General features: G+C 37.0%; 3 protein-coding genes across 3 annotated transcripts; 2 read left to right on the top strand and 1 right to left on the bottom strand.

Moving 5' to 3' along the window:
* Positions 1–1,033: 1,033 nt before the first annotated feature.
* On the top strand, positions 1,034–8,942 carry LOC118436071. Its single transcript, XM_035853163.1, has 2 exons — positions 1,034–1,760; positions 6,118–8,942. The coding sequence occupies exon 2, from the start codon at positions 6,134–6,136 to the stop codon at positions 6,974–6,976; it is 843 nt and encodes a 280-aa protein (XP_035709056.1). The 5' UTR covers positions 1,034–1,760; positions 6,118–6,133; the 3' UTR covers positions 6,977–8,942.
* A 564-nt stretch (positions 8,943–9,506) lies between these two features.
* Positions 9,507–12,278, top strand: LOC110850717 (ubiquitin-conjugating enzyme E2-17 kDa). Its single transcript, XM_022098236.2, has 5 exons — positions 9,507–9,677; positions 10,570–10,650; positions 10,735–10,896; positions 10,964–11,006; positions 11,107–12,278. The coding sequence occupies exons 1-5, from the start codon at positions 9,634–9,636 to the stop codon at positions 11,230–11,232; spliced, it is 456 nt and encodes a 151-aa protein (XP_021953928.1). The 5' UTR covers positions 9,507–9,633; the 3' UTR covers positions 11,233–12,278.
* Positions 12,279–12,356: 78 nt separating this feature from the next.
* LOC110850716 (cytosolic non-specific dipeptidase) lies at positions 12,357–15,398 on the bottom strand. Its single transcript, XM_022098235.2, has 14 exons — positions 15,238–15,398; positions 15,101–15,158; positions 14,986–15,028; positions 14,620–14,871; positions 14,482–14,546; positions 14,308–14,398; positions 14,159–14,239; positions 13,936–14,084; positions 13,664–13,862; positions 13,359–13,580; positions 13,255–13,284; positions 13,056–13,175; positions 12,625–12,726; positions 12,357–12,543 (listed from the first exon to the last, which is right to left on the bottom strand). Exons 2-14 carry the CDS (start codon positions 15,127–15,129, stop codon positions 12,484–12,486), a joined length of 1,443 nt encoding a protein of 480 aa, XP_021953927.1. The 5' UTR covers positions 15,130–15,158; positions 15,238–15,398; the 3' UTR covers positions 12,357–12,483.
* Between the last annotated feature and the right edge of the window lie 643 nt (positions 15,399–16,041).

Genomic DNA, 16,041 nt, shown 5'->3' with positions numbered 1-16,041 from the left:
ATACAAAATGGATTGATTTCGTTTTGGTGGCAATAAATTCCCAAGTTTGTGCTTTACAATTGCCATGTTGCATAAATTCCATAATAAATCTCGGTGAAAAGTATTGGACTGAAACATGATATGAGTCTATGTTTCAGTTCAATACTTTTCTCTGAGATTTATTATGGAATTTATGCAACATGGCAATTGTAAAGCACAAACTTGGGAATTTATTGCCACCAAAACGAAATCAATCCATTTTGTATTAGCTGCAAATTAGAAGTTTTAGTCGAAATTTTTCTCCTTTTCTGGTTCGCGATGCCCCGTTTGGAGAGTGGGAACGGTCACTCTCAAAACCCAAAGCAACTTTTTACATGCAACTGCCTGCATTGTTTACATGAAAATCAGCTGCTCTCTTCGCCCCGCCCCCCCTCATTAGCAAAAAATCTCTCGGCACACAAGGAGACGCAACCGTCGTCTCTGTCTTTTAGTTATGAGATTTTTTCAACGTATATGCATTCTTAATCATCCTCATACCTCCTCCAACTTTCGTGTATCTAAATGCGAATCAAGTCTGGGAGTTAAATTAAGATCGCAATGAGGAGGAAGGATCAACAATTAAAAATAAAAATCAGCTTCCCCCACAGTTCTTCCCTCACTTGTTTTGACTTTTCTAATCTAAGATGAAGGCTACCGGCTTTGTCAGATAAGTTGTCATCGTAAAAATTGAGCCTGCCCTCTCGACACATGAACTTTGTGATCTTAATACAAATGTAAAAGCGTGTTTTCCATGCTCCTGGTATGTGCTCCTTGTATTTCTGCATATGCAAGTGTACAAAGAACGACTTTCTCTTTGGGGGAAAGTGCGACAAACATGCACCATTCTCCGGAAGAGAGCTTCCTCTCGTCTCACTTTCCATCTCAAGCAAAAAGTGGCTAGGAGAAAAATGTGAAAGCAATGGAAGCAACCACTGCCAACTAACTGCCCACCACCCGGTCGAAGGGATGGAGGATGCCATGGTCGACACAATGTCGTCAAAGATTTCGGGCTGGGTGGGATAATTTAGAACTTTGGGATGTTGGTGGTGAGTGAGTGGGCGCGTGTGAGACCATAAAAGAGGTGAGCAACAGGCCATTTCCTCCAGATCGCCGTCGTCAAAGACCAACCAACCTCCACCACCCCGAGACCGTAAGAGAACACAAAGCATAAACCAAGCACATACATTTTTTATCTTTCAATATTTCAATCTAAAAAATATATAATTACGTTTCACTCTCAGAAAGAGTAAGATAATTTGCAAGTCAAGTGTCAAATCAAGCCGTTAATTGTTGATTTGTAGTATTGTGGCAAAAGTATTCATTTCCAACAAAGCAATTCAGACATATCAGAATCGCCCCCAAAATCACATTGGCATATGCACTCCTGGTAAATTTTAGTTTACATAGGATCAGATTTCGAGATACAAGAGTAATCTTATACATAAATTGAAAAAATAACAAAATACACACACAGAGAAATCTTCGTCATTCCTCTCAATCCATTGCATAACCGAAATCTCGATACAAATTTTAAATTCGAAACAAATCTCCGTGTCTGAGCACTACGGAGAAATAAAGAGGTTTTCGAATTAATAATACCTAAATTCTATTTTCGCCTAAATCACAATTTCTCCTTCTGAAAATAATCAAGTGTCAAAAGCCCAACATTTATCCTCTCACTTTTCTTCCCTCTGTATAACAATATCTGGAGCAAAAATCGATCCCTTTCTCAACAGAACAAGGTATGATTTCTAATTCTGATTAATTATTACTTTCATACAGTCTTGTGCTACGCTTTCAATTATTAAATTCGCTTAAGACTGTGCAATAAACGACATGTTGACTTTGATTATAAAATATATATGCATATCAAAGAGGACCATATTTTCTTATGAGGTATTCCCCTTTCACGTATACCAAAAAAAGTGCCCATAGCATATTTTGTACAAAAAACGTAGTGAGTCAAAATCTCCATCCCACGCAACTTACCCTTTCCCATCAGAGTGATAAACATTCATTCATTCATTTAAAACCCACCCACGCAGGGTGCAGGCAGAGAAAGTGGTGGTGGATGGAATCCCTTCATCAATTGCATCCTGGTCTTTGCCCCAACCAAACTTGTGATGTGTGACAATTTCATGTTTAGTGTGACAACCGACACTCGCTGCCTGCACGATTAATTGTATCCGTAGGATACATATAAACTTGCAACATACTTTTTTAAACAAGTGCTGCAGAAACTTGAGACACGCATATTCGACATAGTAGCTTGGGGCCAAATGCTGCGTTAATACAAAGTCAAATCTTAATGAAACTCATGAAAAGAATTAAGATTTCTAATTCACAGTTTGTTTGAGACTAATGTGACTTCACTTTCACTCAATCATGGCGAGAATTGTACAAATTTCATTGTAAACTTTATGACATTCGAGTATAGTGATTAACTTTGGGAGTAACTTGGAAAATATTTCACATTCATCCTCCAGGTTTTACGAGTCCTTGGAGAAAGTGCGACACTTACTCAAAGTTGGGTATAGACTCGCCCCATTGTACACGTAATATGCAAAAAGATCCAGAACATTGCTTGATTAACATGAGTTCTCGTACTTGGTGTGACTTGTTTAAAGCACTTGTTTAGCATATGGGCAAGGACGGGAGTTGGTTGGGTTAGACAATCTCGACGGACAGGAAGGATTTCCTAATCTAAATGATGCATACGTTCTGTTCCCCGTTTATTGTTTCACTTATCTCATATAAGCCTAGTTCAGCGAATAATTTGCATAAGTAGGCCTGCTTCCTGTTGCATAATTCAAGTGCCTTCTTACAATGTTATTGAATATCATGCCAATTAACCAGCAAAATGCTTTTTCATGTCATTTAAACTAAACTACGTATTTATTCCATCCAACGTTTTTAACTTGAAAATGAGAAAATTAGTGGTATTTGTTTTCATGAATTGTAATATTAGTTTGGTTAGTATAACTTTCTCCCTGGTCAAACAACGTGTAGGATGACGAGGAGGGTAGGTCTATCAGCCAACAATAATGCGATGAGCTTATACGTTTGCCATCTTCTTCTTGTGTGTTTAAATTGTTATGTAGATTATTATTTTGCTTGATATTTGTAGTTGAAGTCCAAAAATATGTAAGTGACGCCTTTTTGCCTACTTCTCATGCGAAACTTTACTGTTAGATAATTTGCTTTGGGCACGTTCTCCTTGAACTTTGCTTTCTTATTGTTAGTGGGAAAGGTGAGGAGGATTGAATTGTCGTGTGTAAACAAAAAGATGAAATATTGAAATTGAAGTGTTCTTCTGTTTGCATGATGTTTATTACATCATTTTTGATCGATTTAAACATCACCTCTGGCCATTGGGCTATTTTTGAGATGGGATTGGCATTTGGCCATCCCACTCCTTTGACCATTTAAAAACAGGTGGAAATGTGAGCTGACGGAAGAACATGAAAAATTAAGACACCAATTCTCATTCATGCTGACAAATGTGATTTAATTATTTTGTCCCTTGAGCGACACCGACTCTGTTCTAGCTGAATTCACGTTTTTTCAAGTATGAAGTTGATGCTAAATTTAAAATTTGCGTCATCCTGGATAAAAGGTTTTCGTCACTTTGATACATACATAACAATGATTACATCACACTGCTGAAATCGTAAAAATGTATGACCTGGTGCTAGAACAGGAGAGCATAAGTACATATTTAATATAGTGCCAATACCTGGACGTTTAGGATAAAAGCCTATTTTCTTTGTCTTAAAATTAGCATACGATAACAGCCTTTTTCATAGGCGTGAAATTCTTTTGAGAAGGTGGAAGATATGTACTTACCACAATATGATAACATCATGCCGAGTTTCTCAACTCCTCTGAACTGATGGAAAAGTAGATAAGAATCGCAAGAACGCCTTGTTCTCATATCGTCACGAGCATTGCCTCATCAATTCTAACACTACATATTTGAGATTCAATTCCATTTTACAGTTTTCAAACCGTGTTGAATATGTGTCCTTCTATTTGTCCTCTGTTTCGATAAAGTATTGGATCCTTGTGAACATATGTAGAACAGTAGTTTCACAAAAAAATATCGGTCCGTCATCAAACGATGATATTAAACTTGATAGAGATCCATCTACATAGTGGGGTCATAAGTTCTAGTGAATGCATTTCCGGTAATAAATCCCAAAGTATTAGAGCTATCTGTTCGAAATTTTTATGGATTAAGAAGCTATTAATATTGTTTAGAAATCATAACTTCTTTGTCAAGATTTCGTCCACGGGCAATTAGACAAGACATAACTCGTGACGGCCACAGGTTGATCGTGGTACGCGCCAATTTTCGTGCCAAAAGTATTTCAGACTTTTCACCGTTGGCAAAAAATGTAATAGAAAAAAAGGCCAGATATTTGTTGTACAGAAGTCTGACATCCGTTTAAGTATGCGGAAGTCAATACGAAGTCATCACCGTGGTGTGCATGGGAGCAAGTTGGCTGGAGAAATGAAATCTCTGTTTTTTATCGCAAAGGGTACAAGTTGAAGCCAAGAATTATTTTCAGAGTGTCCTAGAGACAAACGTTAATAACCTGAACCCTGGACCCTCCGAAAATCGCCATTGGACCTTTCAACAAGACTCTGCTCATGCGCAAGGTGCAAAATTGTCCAAAACTGGCTTCAGACGAATTTTCATGACTTTTTTTCATCCGTAGAACGGTGCTCTGTATCTGCAGACCTTAATCCCCTAAATTATGACTGGTGGTCAAAATTATAGGTACAAGTATGCTCTAAATTTCACCCAAGTGTGGAAGGGCTGAGGTCGCACTTACTGAAGATCTGGCGCTTTTCCCAGGAAATCCGTGCGTGCCGCGATCGAGCAGTTTTCGCCACGACTTATGTCTTGTGTACAAGCCCGTGGAGGAAATTGTGAAAACGAAGTTATGATTTCTAAACAAGATTAATACCTTGTTCATCCACAAAAATTTCTATCAGATAGCTCTAATACTTTGGGCTTTATCACCGGAAATGCATTCACGGGAACATATGGTCGGACTATGTAGTCTTACATACGTACAGACAAGTAGTATATTTTTCCTGCTGTGAGTGAAATTCGATTTCTGCCCCAACTAAGAAAAGTTGTACACATTAGAACGTTTCATTCAAGGTTGTGTCATATGCACCGCAAATTTGAGTGTCGAACCTATAAAAACCACTTTGCAGACTCATCACTGCGATCAAAGGGAGGACAGACAAACGAGGGTTAAAAAGCAGGTTTGACGTGTGTTTTTGTTGGAAACAGATCTACGGTGAGACGGGATTGCATGTACGATGTATGTTCTATGAGAGAGGAACTTGGCACGCAGGAAAGTTGAGGGGTGGTGAAAGTGAAAGCAGAGCAGGAAGCCGAGTAATAAGAGTTTCTCAGGATTAAAAGATGACGACCATAACTGCACCGGGTTTCTGGTCTATGAATGCATTAGGAAACACGTACTTGTAATTAAAATTGTGATTTGTGTCCTCACTGATCCCACCGCAGTTTCTAATGCGAAGCCGCACCTAAAAAACTAGGCTTAAACTAATTTGCATGATTCACTTGCTTAAGCATTACTTTCTGATTTCATTTTTGATAGAGGCAATATGCACGGACTAAATACGAGACACTGTGGTTAAGAAGAAGATGAGTAGTTGGTGATTAGTCAGTGTAGACATCAAGACAAGTAATTGAGGGAGTAAAAATATAATACAAGTCTGGTGACACATGTCGGCTTGCATCACTAGTTTTTAGGTTGTATACAGTGCTGAGCTGTTTTACATTGTTGTCTGCACTTAACTATAACTAACCAAACCTCCTCATCTGACTATACAACTTGAGTATTGATATTACCAAAATTTATCAAATAAATGCACCAAATCGAACAGTATACATATGTAGATACACACAATCAGGGCTGCAGCTTGTAGCGTGGGTTGTGGTGAAAGTGCATGATTCTGTAATGATGAATCCTTGTTGCGATCTCAGAACGGAAGGAAAAGCATAATGGTTCTTACACAACCCATTTTGATCAATCAATCAATCTGTTCTCATTTCAGAGAGTAAGTTGAGACGATGATGAAGGGGAACGACAGCATCGGTATCGCAGTCTCCTTCCTGTCCCTGCTTCATGCCTTGATGGTACCCTTGGTCTTGGGTGCAGCAATTGGGAGTGGGCCCCCTCACCACCAGCAACATGTCGCCGTCGTAGACCACCAGACTCAAGTCCAACCCAGTTCTGTGGTGGAGGAGATGCGAATGGGGGTGGCTGTCGACCAAGTTGGTGGCGGCGCTCCTTTCCTGCATCATCCTACAACGCTGGGTGTTCGTCATGTCCGCTCCGTGGACCATCTGCAGCAGCAGCCGAACGAGGAGTCCCCAGAAGACATGAACACCAACAACAACATCATTCAATCAAATTCGGAGAGCGAAGAAGATGAGCCCGAAGCGGTCCATAAAGCCCAAAAGTCATTCGTCTCCACTCCTGACATCCCGTTTCCAGTTTCCCAGCAGCATAGATTCCGTATGCAAACTGCTCCTCGAGGACCTGCACTACACAAATGGCTGTTCCGTGGGATTGGTCAGTCCCCGTTTCCTCGAGGATTGAGACGAGATAGTCATTTTATTCGGTTTGGACGGAATTCAAACATGGATTTTGATAGCTTCAATTTGGCCACGGCCAACAATAATGGCAACAAGAAGAACAATTTCATTCGATTAGGTCGTGAAAATCCGAGACGGAACAACTTTATTCGACTCGGGAGGAGCGGTCTTTGGGCGAATAATGAAAGGTTTGGGTCAAAAATCGGATACTTTCCAGATTATTACTCACAGCTCTTTGGGGGAAATCCAAACATTTGGGACTTTGCTGCACAGCAACCAATTCCCTTCGACCCCAGTGATGTTTTGCAAGGCTGAGCATTTCTCCACCACCACCACCGCCGCTGACGTTATCTTAAACCACTGAAGGAACACCCACCGTAAACTCACCAACCCTTCATTTCCTTCCTTTTCCTTCCCTACGGCACCAGAAATATCTATCAAAATATATGTACATCAAGCAAAAAAACACATGCGTACCTAGTACCTATCTATCTATTTACCTCTGTCAATTGTATAATACCACACTTATTTATGTCTATATAAAGCCTATATTCCGGAACATGATAGGATTTTTAATTTTATTATTATGCAGTTAAAATAATCTAGTTGACATATAATGTTCTTATCTATAGTGCTGAACACTCCATCCTTCACTTGTCTCACCTTGCCTCATCACACTACACATATTTATCATAGGAAGAACTTGCTTTCGTACAATTCAGAGTTAGAAAAAGTTCGTAAAACAGAGACAGTTTTAAATCCTGAAGTGGTCAATATCAATTTTTCACCACAAATAGCATTTTGCACCGCTAACTTTTTCAACAATTGCTTGACTCCACATACCAAATAAGTAATTTGTTTCATACACGTAGCATGCATGCAATCATTTTAATTAAGGTTTTAAAAAGCACTTTAAACATAAGCAAGAAGTTACTTCTTCCCTCAAATTATGTAAGTTGGAATAAAATACAGCTAAATAATTATCCTGAATACGTTACTAGTATATGTTGTACACGGCATGACTGATTTGCATGGCTGTGTATGTCGTATAATGTATGTGAACCATCAAAAACCCAATTACTTTATTTAAAACTTTGTTTATTCAACTGCTATTTAAGCCCAATACTAGAGGAAACGAGATGGCCTTTTTGCAGGGATGTGGCTGGCATTCACCTACAAAATATCCATCGAATTAGAAAATTACTTATGTATGTATGTATGAAACTCTTCTGTATTTTACTGTTGAAACTGTTGTTGTACGGTTAATTGTATAATGTATTCTTCCAGTGTCCATGAAACAAACGAACATGAACTAACTATGTCAACTACATGTATGTACATACATGCAATATGTCGTATCGTGTAATAATAGTGATCACTGTGTATCTATATGTGTACACCACTTTCTCAATCAAATGAACTAAAACTCTCATGTTTTTTATTCATGGATAATGGATCGGATCTCGTCAACTTTCATGTCGTTACTTCTTCTAGAGAACAGAACAGAACATAGAACACAAGCGGATGAATAGAGAGAAAATTGCTTACTTATTGGGTTCCTTTTTCCATCGTGTGATTTTATTATTCAGAGAAACAGATATTAAATGTTGTAATACTGTCAAGTCAAAATGAGATTTAGTCATATTAATAACATTGAATATGAACATTTCAATATAGTAATTAGAAAACACTCGGAAGAGTTAAGTCTTAAAAATACGGCATTAGCTTACAACTTGAAAAAATGTTATTCTCTGTAGTATAATTGATTATTGGTAAAATTAAAATAATTGTGAAAAATGTAAAGCTAGTAATTTATTTGTTGAGGTGTTAAGTTTCGGTAGTCATTGTGTAAAACTGTAGTGATTAGAAGATATATAAACATGATTAATTAATTAAATTGTTAACTGACATCATATAAAAAATATCCTATATCATAGAAAAAACTAAAAGTTGCATCGCTTGTTTATTGGGATGTCATTATGATGCATATGAATAATAAGCATAGTTAGTAGTGAATAAAACTATCTGAAATATGGTAGTATTATATAGTTGATTATATTCTTTTGAGTTTTTGTCTACAATTCTTTAATTGTATTGAGTAAAAATATTAATTTACTTCAATCTTCAATTACTTATTTGTCAGCAAAATTTGCAATCTGAAACTTGTAAAAATATAAAAATGGAAATCAGAAAAATGTATTAACATACAAGGAATCTATTAGCTAAAAATTTTTCAGTTTAACAAATTTTGTGATTGGAATAAAATGTAATTTTCCTATTATCATTAAATAATCATTAATTCCCTCATTATTCAATTTATAATTTGAATAAAGTAGAGAAAGCATTCTCCTTGGATTACGTCATGAAACATTATTATGAACTTGGTTGCAGAAAGCTAAACTTTAATGACTAAACTTGTCAAAATGCATATGCATATTTTAACAATTTGATTAACTCTGTGCTACATACATTTTTAGCAGGGCTTAATTATGAATTGTCATGTCCAGATAGATAGATGTCTGTATTGGGATGGTTTATCCGATCGACTTGAAATTTTGTACACATTTAGACTGCAGAAAATGAAGATTGTCTGAAGAAGCTGAAATTTTGAAGGCTGAATAACCCATACATGGAGAAAGTCATACACAATAAATTTTTAGTCAAGAGAAACTGACAATCGTTTTCGAAAATAATAAATGGCAAGATCATGACTGGGCTAAATCAAGCCTATACGTTGCAAACGTTGCAATTATATTTCTGAAACGTATAGTTTTGCGAATTGTCATGGCAACGCGTCTCCTTGCGAGAAGAATTTCTCTGTTCACCTCGCACCGAATGTGGGAACCTCTCATTCGTCTTCTCATCTGCAATCTGTGATCATCGCTGCCTAGCTCGCTGCCTCGCATAAAATTAAAATTAATTCGATACGTTTATTATTTCGCTAAATTAATAACTACTCGCTGCACGAAAACATGTCGACACCTGCTCGTCGTCGTTTGATGCGTGATTTCAAAAGGTAACTGACTATTTAGTTGAATTTTTGAATTATATACATTCAGTGAGCAGCCAGCATTACTTGACCTAGTTCATGGGACAGGTCATTGGTGAAGACTGACAATCAAATGTGGGTCATCTACCCATGGTCTGAACCCAGACTCCTCGGGGTCTTCATTTACGCCATAGTTAAACTTAACAATGGTGCAAATAAGGAAGTGTTAGACCATGGCCAGTTGACCCACATTTTTATGTATGGTGAAAAGTGATGTAATTTTTTAGCTATGTATTTGAATGTATGTCCTTGACTTTAATTTTTCTCTCCTCCAAGTTGTTGGAGGAGTCGAATTTGTTTTATAATCAGAAATGTCCTTGATATTCATCGTATTGAAGTTCAAGTTTCTATATTTGTTGATTAAGTAGTGACATTAGCACTAACTAAAATGGTCACTCATTAGTGACGATGGGGAAACATATATCCTGTATAGGCGAACAATGAATTGAAACGTTGTTAGTATTTTTAATGGTGTTGTTCTTATCTTTGCTTATTTGTTTTCGGTTTTACGTATATGAAATCAAGTTACGGATGCATAGATCATGTATATTAGCGCGGATGTGATAAATATATTAAATTGTTTTGATTGAAATTAATGTTGAAAGAAGAAAGGTTCAAAAATAAGAAATACTATGAAACGATAAGTTAAGTACAGTACAATAAAATTACGGATTGTCATTCCACGGTTAGTATTGTCGCACAGTTCCTCGTGCCAATTTTTATAACCTATTAGCGATTCCGTATTAATTTCGTCAAAGTTCTCTTCGTTCTCTTAACATTTAAAATTATGCGAACTATCCACTATTATACTGTTATATCCATATGTTCTAAGTTAAGTGTCATGCTATTTGTAATTTAGACTGCAAGATGACCCACCATCGGGAGTCTCTGGTGCGCCTTCGGAAAACAACATTATGGTTTGGAATGCCATTATTTTCGGGTATGATGACGTGCTCCTAGATTTCAGAGTACCATGCAAATGATCAAAGCATTATGGTTTAGATTATGTTTTTTGTTCATATAGACCTCATGACACTCCATTTGAGGACGGAACTTTCAAGCTGACTGTTGAATTTACCGAAGAATACCCAAACAAGCCGCCTTCCGTGCGATTTCAATCCAAAATGTTTCATCCTAACGTTTACGCAGATGGTGGAATCTGTTTGGACATTTTACAAAATCGATGGTATTTATTCATTGATATCCCCAAACTCTAGGCTATAATATAAACATGAACTTTATCAATAAATTAGGTCTCCAACCTATGATGTTAGTGCGATTCTGACATCAATCCAGGTGAAGAAGCTGATATTATATTGCCAATTTATTATGTTTGTGAATTTGCATGGGACTGAAATCTTGACCTACTAATTTTGTATCATCGTTTTTGTGACAGTCACTTCTGAGCGATCCAAATCCAAATTCTCCGGCTAACAGCATGGCTGCCCAATTGTACAAGGAGAATCGTCGCGAGTACGAGAAGCGAGTGAAAGCATGCGTTGAACAGTCCTGGATAGATTAACGATATCTGAACTTTAATCTCATCACATCACCAATCAGTATCTCTGACTTTCCGTGAACGATTTTAGCATACCAAACCTCAATGATCGAAATTAATTGTCGTTATATAATTTGTCTAAACAAAAGCGAAGGTGCGTATACATAGCAGCTCTCAGTCCTGTGTTCTCTAAATCAAATGTTATGTTCTTGTATTTTATTAGTACTGAAGGGTCAGAACTGATTTGTAATAAATAAAATTGTAACAGTCACTGTATAGTAAAAACCTCCGCATTACATTGCAATTAAAAACATTTGTATAGATATATATATATAGTTTCATGACTCCTCTGCTAAAAATGACGTATTTCTCGTGCCTAATTGAAAATATTGTTAATAATTTCATTTGCTTTATATTATATATGCTCAAAGCTTTTTCAATAGTTCATGCCGGTATTATTATAGGATTTAGTTTTTGAAAGAGTGTAGTTTATAGATAGAACTCGCATGAGTTAGTATATGGCCTACTAATAGTGGATAGTTCGCATAGTTGTGGATGTTAAGAGAACGTTGTCTGCATGTCAGCGTGAAACAAGGAACAGTGCAACAATATTAACCCTATGCAATCCGTTGACACCGAGCAACGACGATCCGTTATTGTACTGTACTTAATTTATCGTTTTATAGTATTACTTATTTTTGAACATTTCTTCTTTTTCTCATTAATCTATATTCTGTCGTCTGTACAACTAGTTTTAGAAAATCTTTCAAAGGGTAGAGTTAGAAACAACAAATCTTTCCTCCAAGTCAGTGCAACCATTGCAGTTGATTTGTTTAAAACAATAAGTCCGAAATATACTGTGTTAATTTGAAACTGGGAATTACCTACTAGAAAATTGTTATGCACCAAAAAATAACAAACGTGCTGTAAATATAAGTCAAGATGTGAGTCGTGTTGCAGACGTCCCCTGCTCTACGGGATCGGTATCGCCTATTCATAATATTTCGAATCGAATGTAGAGCTCGTTTAATAAATAATAATATCGGATCGAATAAACGGTTTAAACATAATCTATTTTTCGTGCAGTTGTTCTTTTCGTTTTTAGACAAATAAGACACCTCAATTATGAGGTGTTTCTAAACACATCATTTTCTTATTGTTCCAATTTTTTATTATCACGTGAATAAAAATTTTTTCAGTTTATTTGTGATAAATAATGGTAGTTGCATTGCTCTTAGATTACGTGAAGTCATGGTTCTAGTTCTTGTTTTTCCATTACAAGTCTTTCTTGTCGAGCAAGGAGACTTCATGAAGATAGGCAGCAAACACCTTTGTCTGTAAGTGAAAATGAACATTCAACGTATATGAACAAATGCTCTGCAAGTTCAAACAATCATTAATATTAGTGGGACTTACTCCAAGAATGTAATTTCGCTTGCTAATTTTTTCATTTTGCGAATGCGCCCCGTCGTCAGATTGTCCCATGGGCAAAAGGAGCACGTTTCGACCAGTCAACTCCTAAGAAGGTTGGAATCGATTAGTGAATTACTGAACAAATAAATTCTAGCAAACAGAAAAGTAGCGGTGAAGCTACGACTATAGTTTTCCAAACATTCGACATCGGTATCATAAATATAATATGTAACTTTAAAAGTTCGATGACCTAAATGGGCAATTAATTCGTATGATATTATTTTTCTTCATATCTGCTCTCGATATCCGAAAACAAAACTTCAAAATATTGTATCGCTCAGAAGGAGTAGTGTAAACGGATAAAATCTTTGCATAAAGCAGCTACCTTTACTTATTATAGAATACCCATCAATCTAATTTGTGCTAACAATCACCTGGAATGTCAAGGTAATTGGAATCGATCCCCCTTCTCGTGTGTACTGGGGTTTCACTTTGTAGATCAATTCAGTGGCTTTAGCAGCAGCCTGGTAGTTTGGATGATTGTATTTTGCCATCTGAATAGAATATCAATGATCCCTTAGTATTTGCATAAATAAGTTTGTCAGGAAGAGATAACTTCTGATTCTGACTTACCCATGGTTTTCCCAAATGACCTGGTAGCACCTTAAAATGTCATTAGAATAAAACATTTTAGATATTAGATTACTATTAGATTGTTTCAAAGTATTCATACTTACAGTCATCTTGTTATTTGATCCACGCTCAGTCCATTTGTCATTCAAGTATTTGTTGATAAGTTTTTCAATTTCAACGGGATCCTGATTTGGAACCAGTCGAACAGAAAACTTTCCTATGACCTTGCGTGGGATAACAGTTTTGGACCCTGGGTCTGCAAAAGCACCCTCGATGCCATGGATGGACAGGGATGGATACCGCCAACGGTTCATCAGAGTGGCTTCCTTAGGGTGGAAAATAAAAATAAGTTATGTGTATTTGCATAGCTGCATAAGCATAGCTGTAAAAAAAATTGGCTGCATAATACCTTATTCCCAGGACATCTCAAACTACGTACACCAGCGTCCGATTTAAATTCGTTAGGGCAAAAGTCAACTTCTTGATACAACTTTTTTTCGTCCTCGTCCAAAGGAGCAACGCTATCCATAATACCAGGAATAAGGATTTGTCCCTTCTGATCAATAAGTTGGTTAAGCATCCAAATTAAGTCGGGCATCGCTTCTTCGCTGTAAATTCAGACAATGAGTTTATAATGCGTTGATTCTATCTGGTCGAAAAAAAATTGTAATAATCACTAACACAGCTCCACCAAACACTCCACTGTGAAGATCCTTGGTGCCACATTCAATTTCGACATGCATGTAGCAAAGGCCACGTAGACCATAGGTTAAGCAAGGCTTCTCAGTTCCTAACCAATAGTTATCAGAGATTGTGACCAAGTCCACACCCTAGTACCCAAAATTACTCATATTAGTATACCACTGATTTAATGTAGTGCTATCCAGCTAGAAATTACGCCTACCTTGAGGAAACCATTCTTCTCCTTCTCCAATAACTCTTCCAGACCTTCCGATCCACACTCTTCCATGCTTTCAAGAACCATCTACACAAAATGCAAACTTATTTATAAGCTTGCACAATCCAGTAGTTTTATCATCTTTCCAAACTAACCTTAATGTTCACAGGAACAGGAAGTCCATTTTTCTGGTAAGCCTCAATTGCATGCAACCATCCCAAAACAGGGCCCTTATCATCCGTAGATCTGTACCAAAGCAGAATAGTTATTGAAATTAACTACAACTTCGTCAGATTGATAAAGTATAAAAACCATGATAATGTACGTACCCTCGCCCATACAGATTTGGACCGTCTTCCGTCAACGTAAATGGTTCATAGCTCCAGCCATCGCTCTGAGATCAAAATATACATTAATTAGTCTTCTTGATTTCAAATTAGCACTCCTTGATGGCACTCCAAACTGACCATTTTTGCTGGTTGAACGTCCAAATGTCCATAAATCATGAGGGTCTTCTTGGCCGGATCGTTTCCAAGTGTGGCGAAAATGACCGGGGGGAGTGGAATTGAAGAGCCGTCCTCCATCTTTTGCATCCCAACGTCTCGAATCTCGTGGGTGAAGTTGAGCACCTTCAGCTTGCTCACCGCATATTCCACCATCCGCATGCACTCAGGTCTCGAGTCCTTCCAGGCCGAGACGTTCGCAATCTCCACGGCCCCCTTCAAATTCAATTACAAGTACGTAAAACACGTGATGATTTATCATAGGATAGTTGCATAATCCATTTGATCTATTATCTCATACTTATTTATGGATTTTTTGTTAAAATGTACCTTCAAATTGGCGATGAACGTCTTTTCATTGGCATCAATGTACCTGCAGTAACAAAATGTCACCATTGCTTTTACTTATCTAGAATGATTTCAAATTTCATATTGTTCTACTCACCCTAAAACTTTTGCCAAATCTCCAGACATCTTGATTTGTTTATTTAGCTTGAATTTCTCTGCAAACAACGGAAGCAATAGTTTGTATTGTTTTATACAAAAAGGGTTGAAAACTAGTTTTGCAATTCTTGGACTTACCAGTTAATGAGGAACTGAAATGTGGGCGGATTGTCGAATTGTTTGTGCAAGAAGAATGTGATGACGATGGAGGAATTTAGATATGACAAGTTTAGAACCAGCCGGTACGTGGAAGAACCTGTTGCCTCGACTCAATCCCAAATTCGACTGAATCTGGTGAACAAAGTTGTGATGTGAGATTCATACCCGTTTCAGTCCTTTTCGTTCATTATGATTGAGAATCTAAATTTGAGATATATTAGTGAACAAACTACATAGTCAAATAACAAATTGATGGTCAAACACCTCTTGATTCAAGTTGTTGTTAGTTTGCTTTGTAGTTATCTCCTGGTTCAGTTTAGACATGGATGGATCTCTCTGAGTTCCACTGAAATCGTGTTATCATTACATTACACTTACTTGAAAAGTGCATGCAGCTGTGAACAATGATACGAAGACGTGTCCATTAATTTTAAATGTATGTTCGATTATTGGTCAAACATTTACATCAGATAAAGGATTGAATATACTGCAGTCTGCAGAGTGTAATAAATAAGTGTGGCGACGAATGATGAATGGAAAGTTTTCATGAAATTGTTAAACCACGTTTTGTTAATAGATAAATTGCATTCCCTTATTCGTCCATCTTTGTCGATGTTTGAGTGGTTTTATGAATTGCATATCCCTTCGCATTTTTGATCATTGAATGATATATATAAAGTTCTACAAAATTTTTTATTCGGATGTGCCCAAGTCAAGTCTAATTAATTGAGGGGTGTCCAACTGCAATCGAATTTGACAAGTTTTGTTGGGTGGGTCTCTTAT

This window comes from Folsomia candida, unplaced genomic scaffold, assembly GCF_002217175.1.
Source record: "Folsomia candida strain VU population unplaced genomic scaffold, ASM221717v1 Fcan01_Sc006, whole genome shotgun sequence".
NCBI classification, from domain to species: Eukaryota; Metazoa; Arthropoda; class Collembola; order Entomobryomorpha; family Isotomidae; genus Folsomia; species Folsomia candida.
The sequence above is the reverse complement of the archived record's forward strand: the minus strand, read 5'-3'. Positions and strand labels throughout refer to the sequence as shown.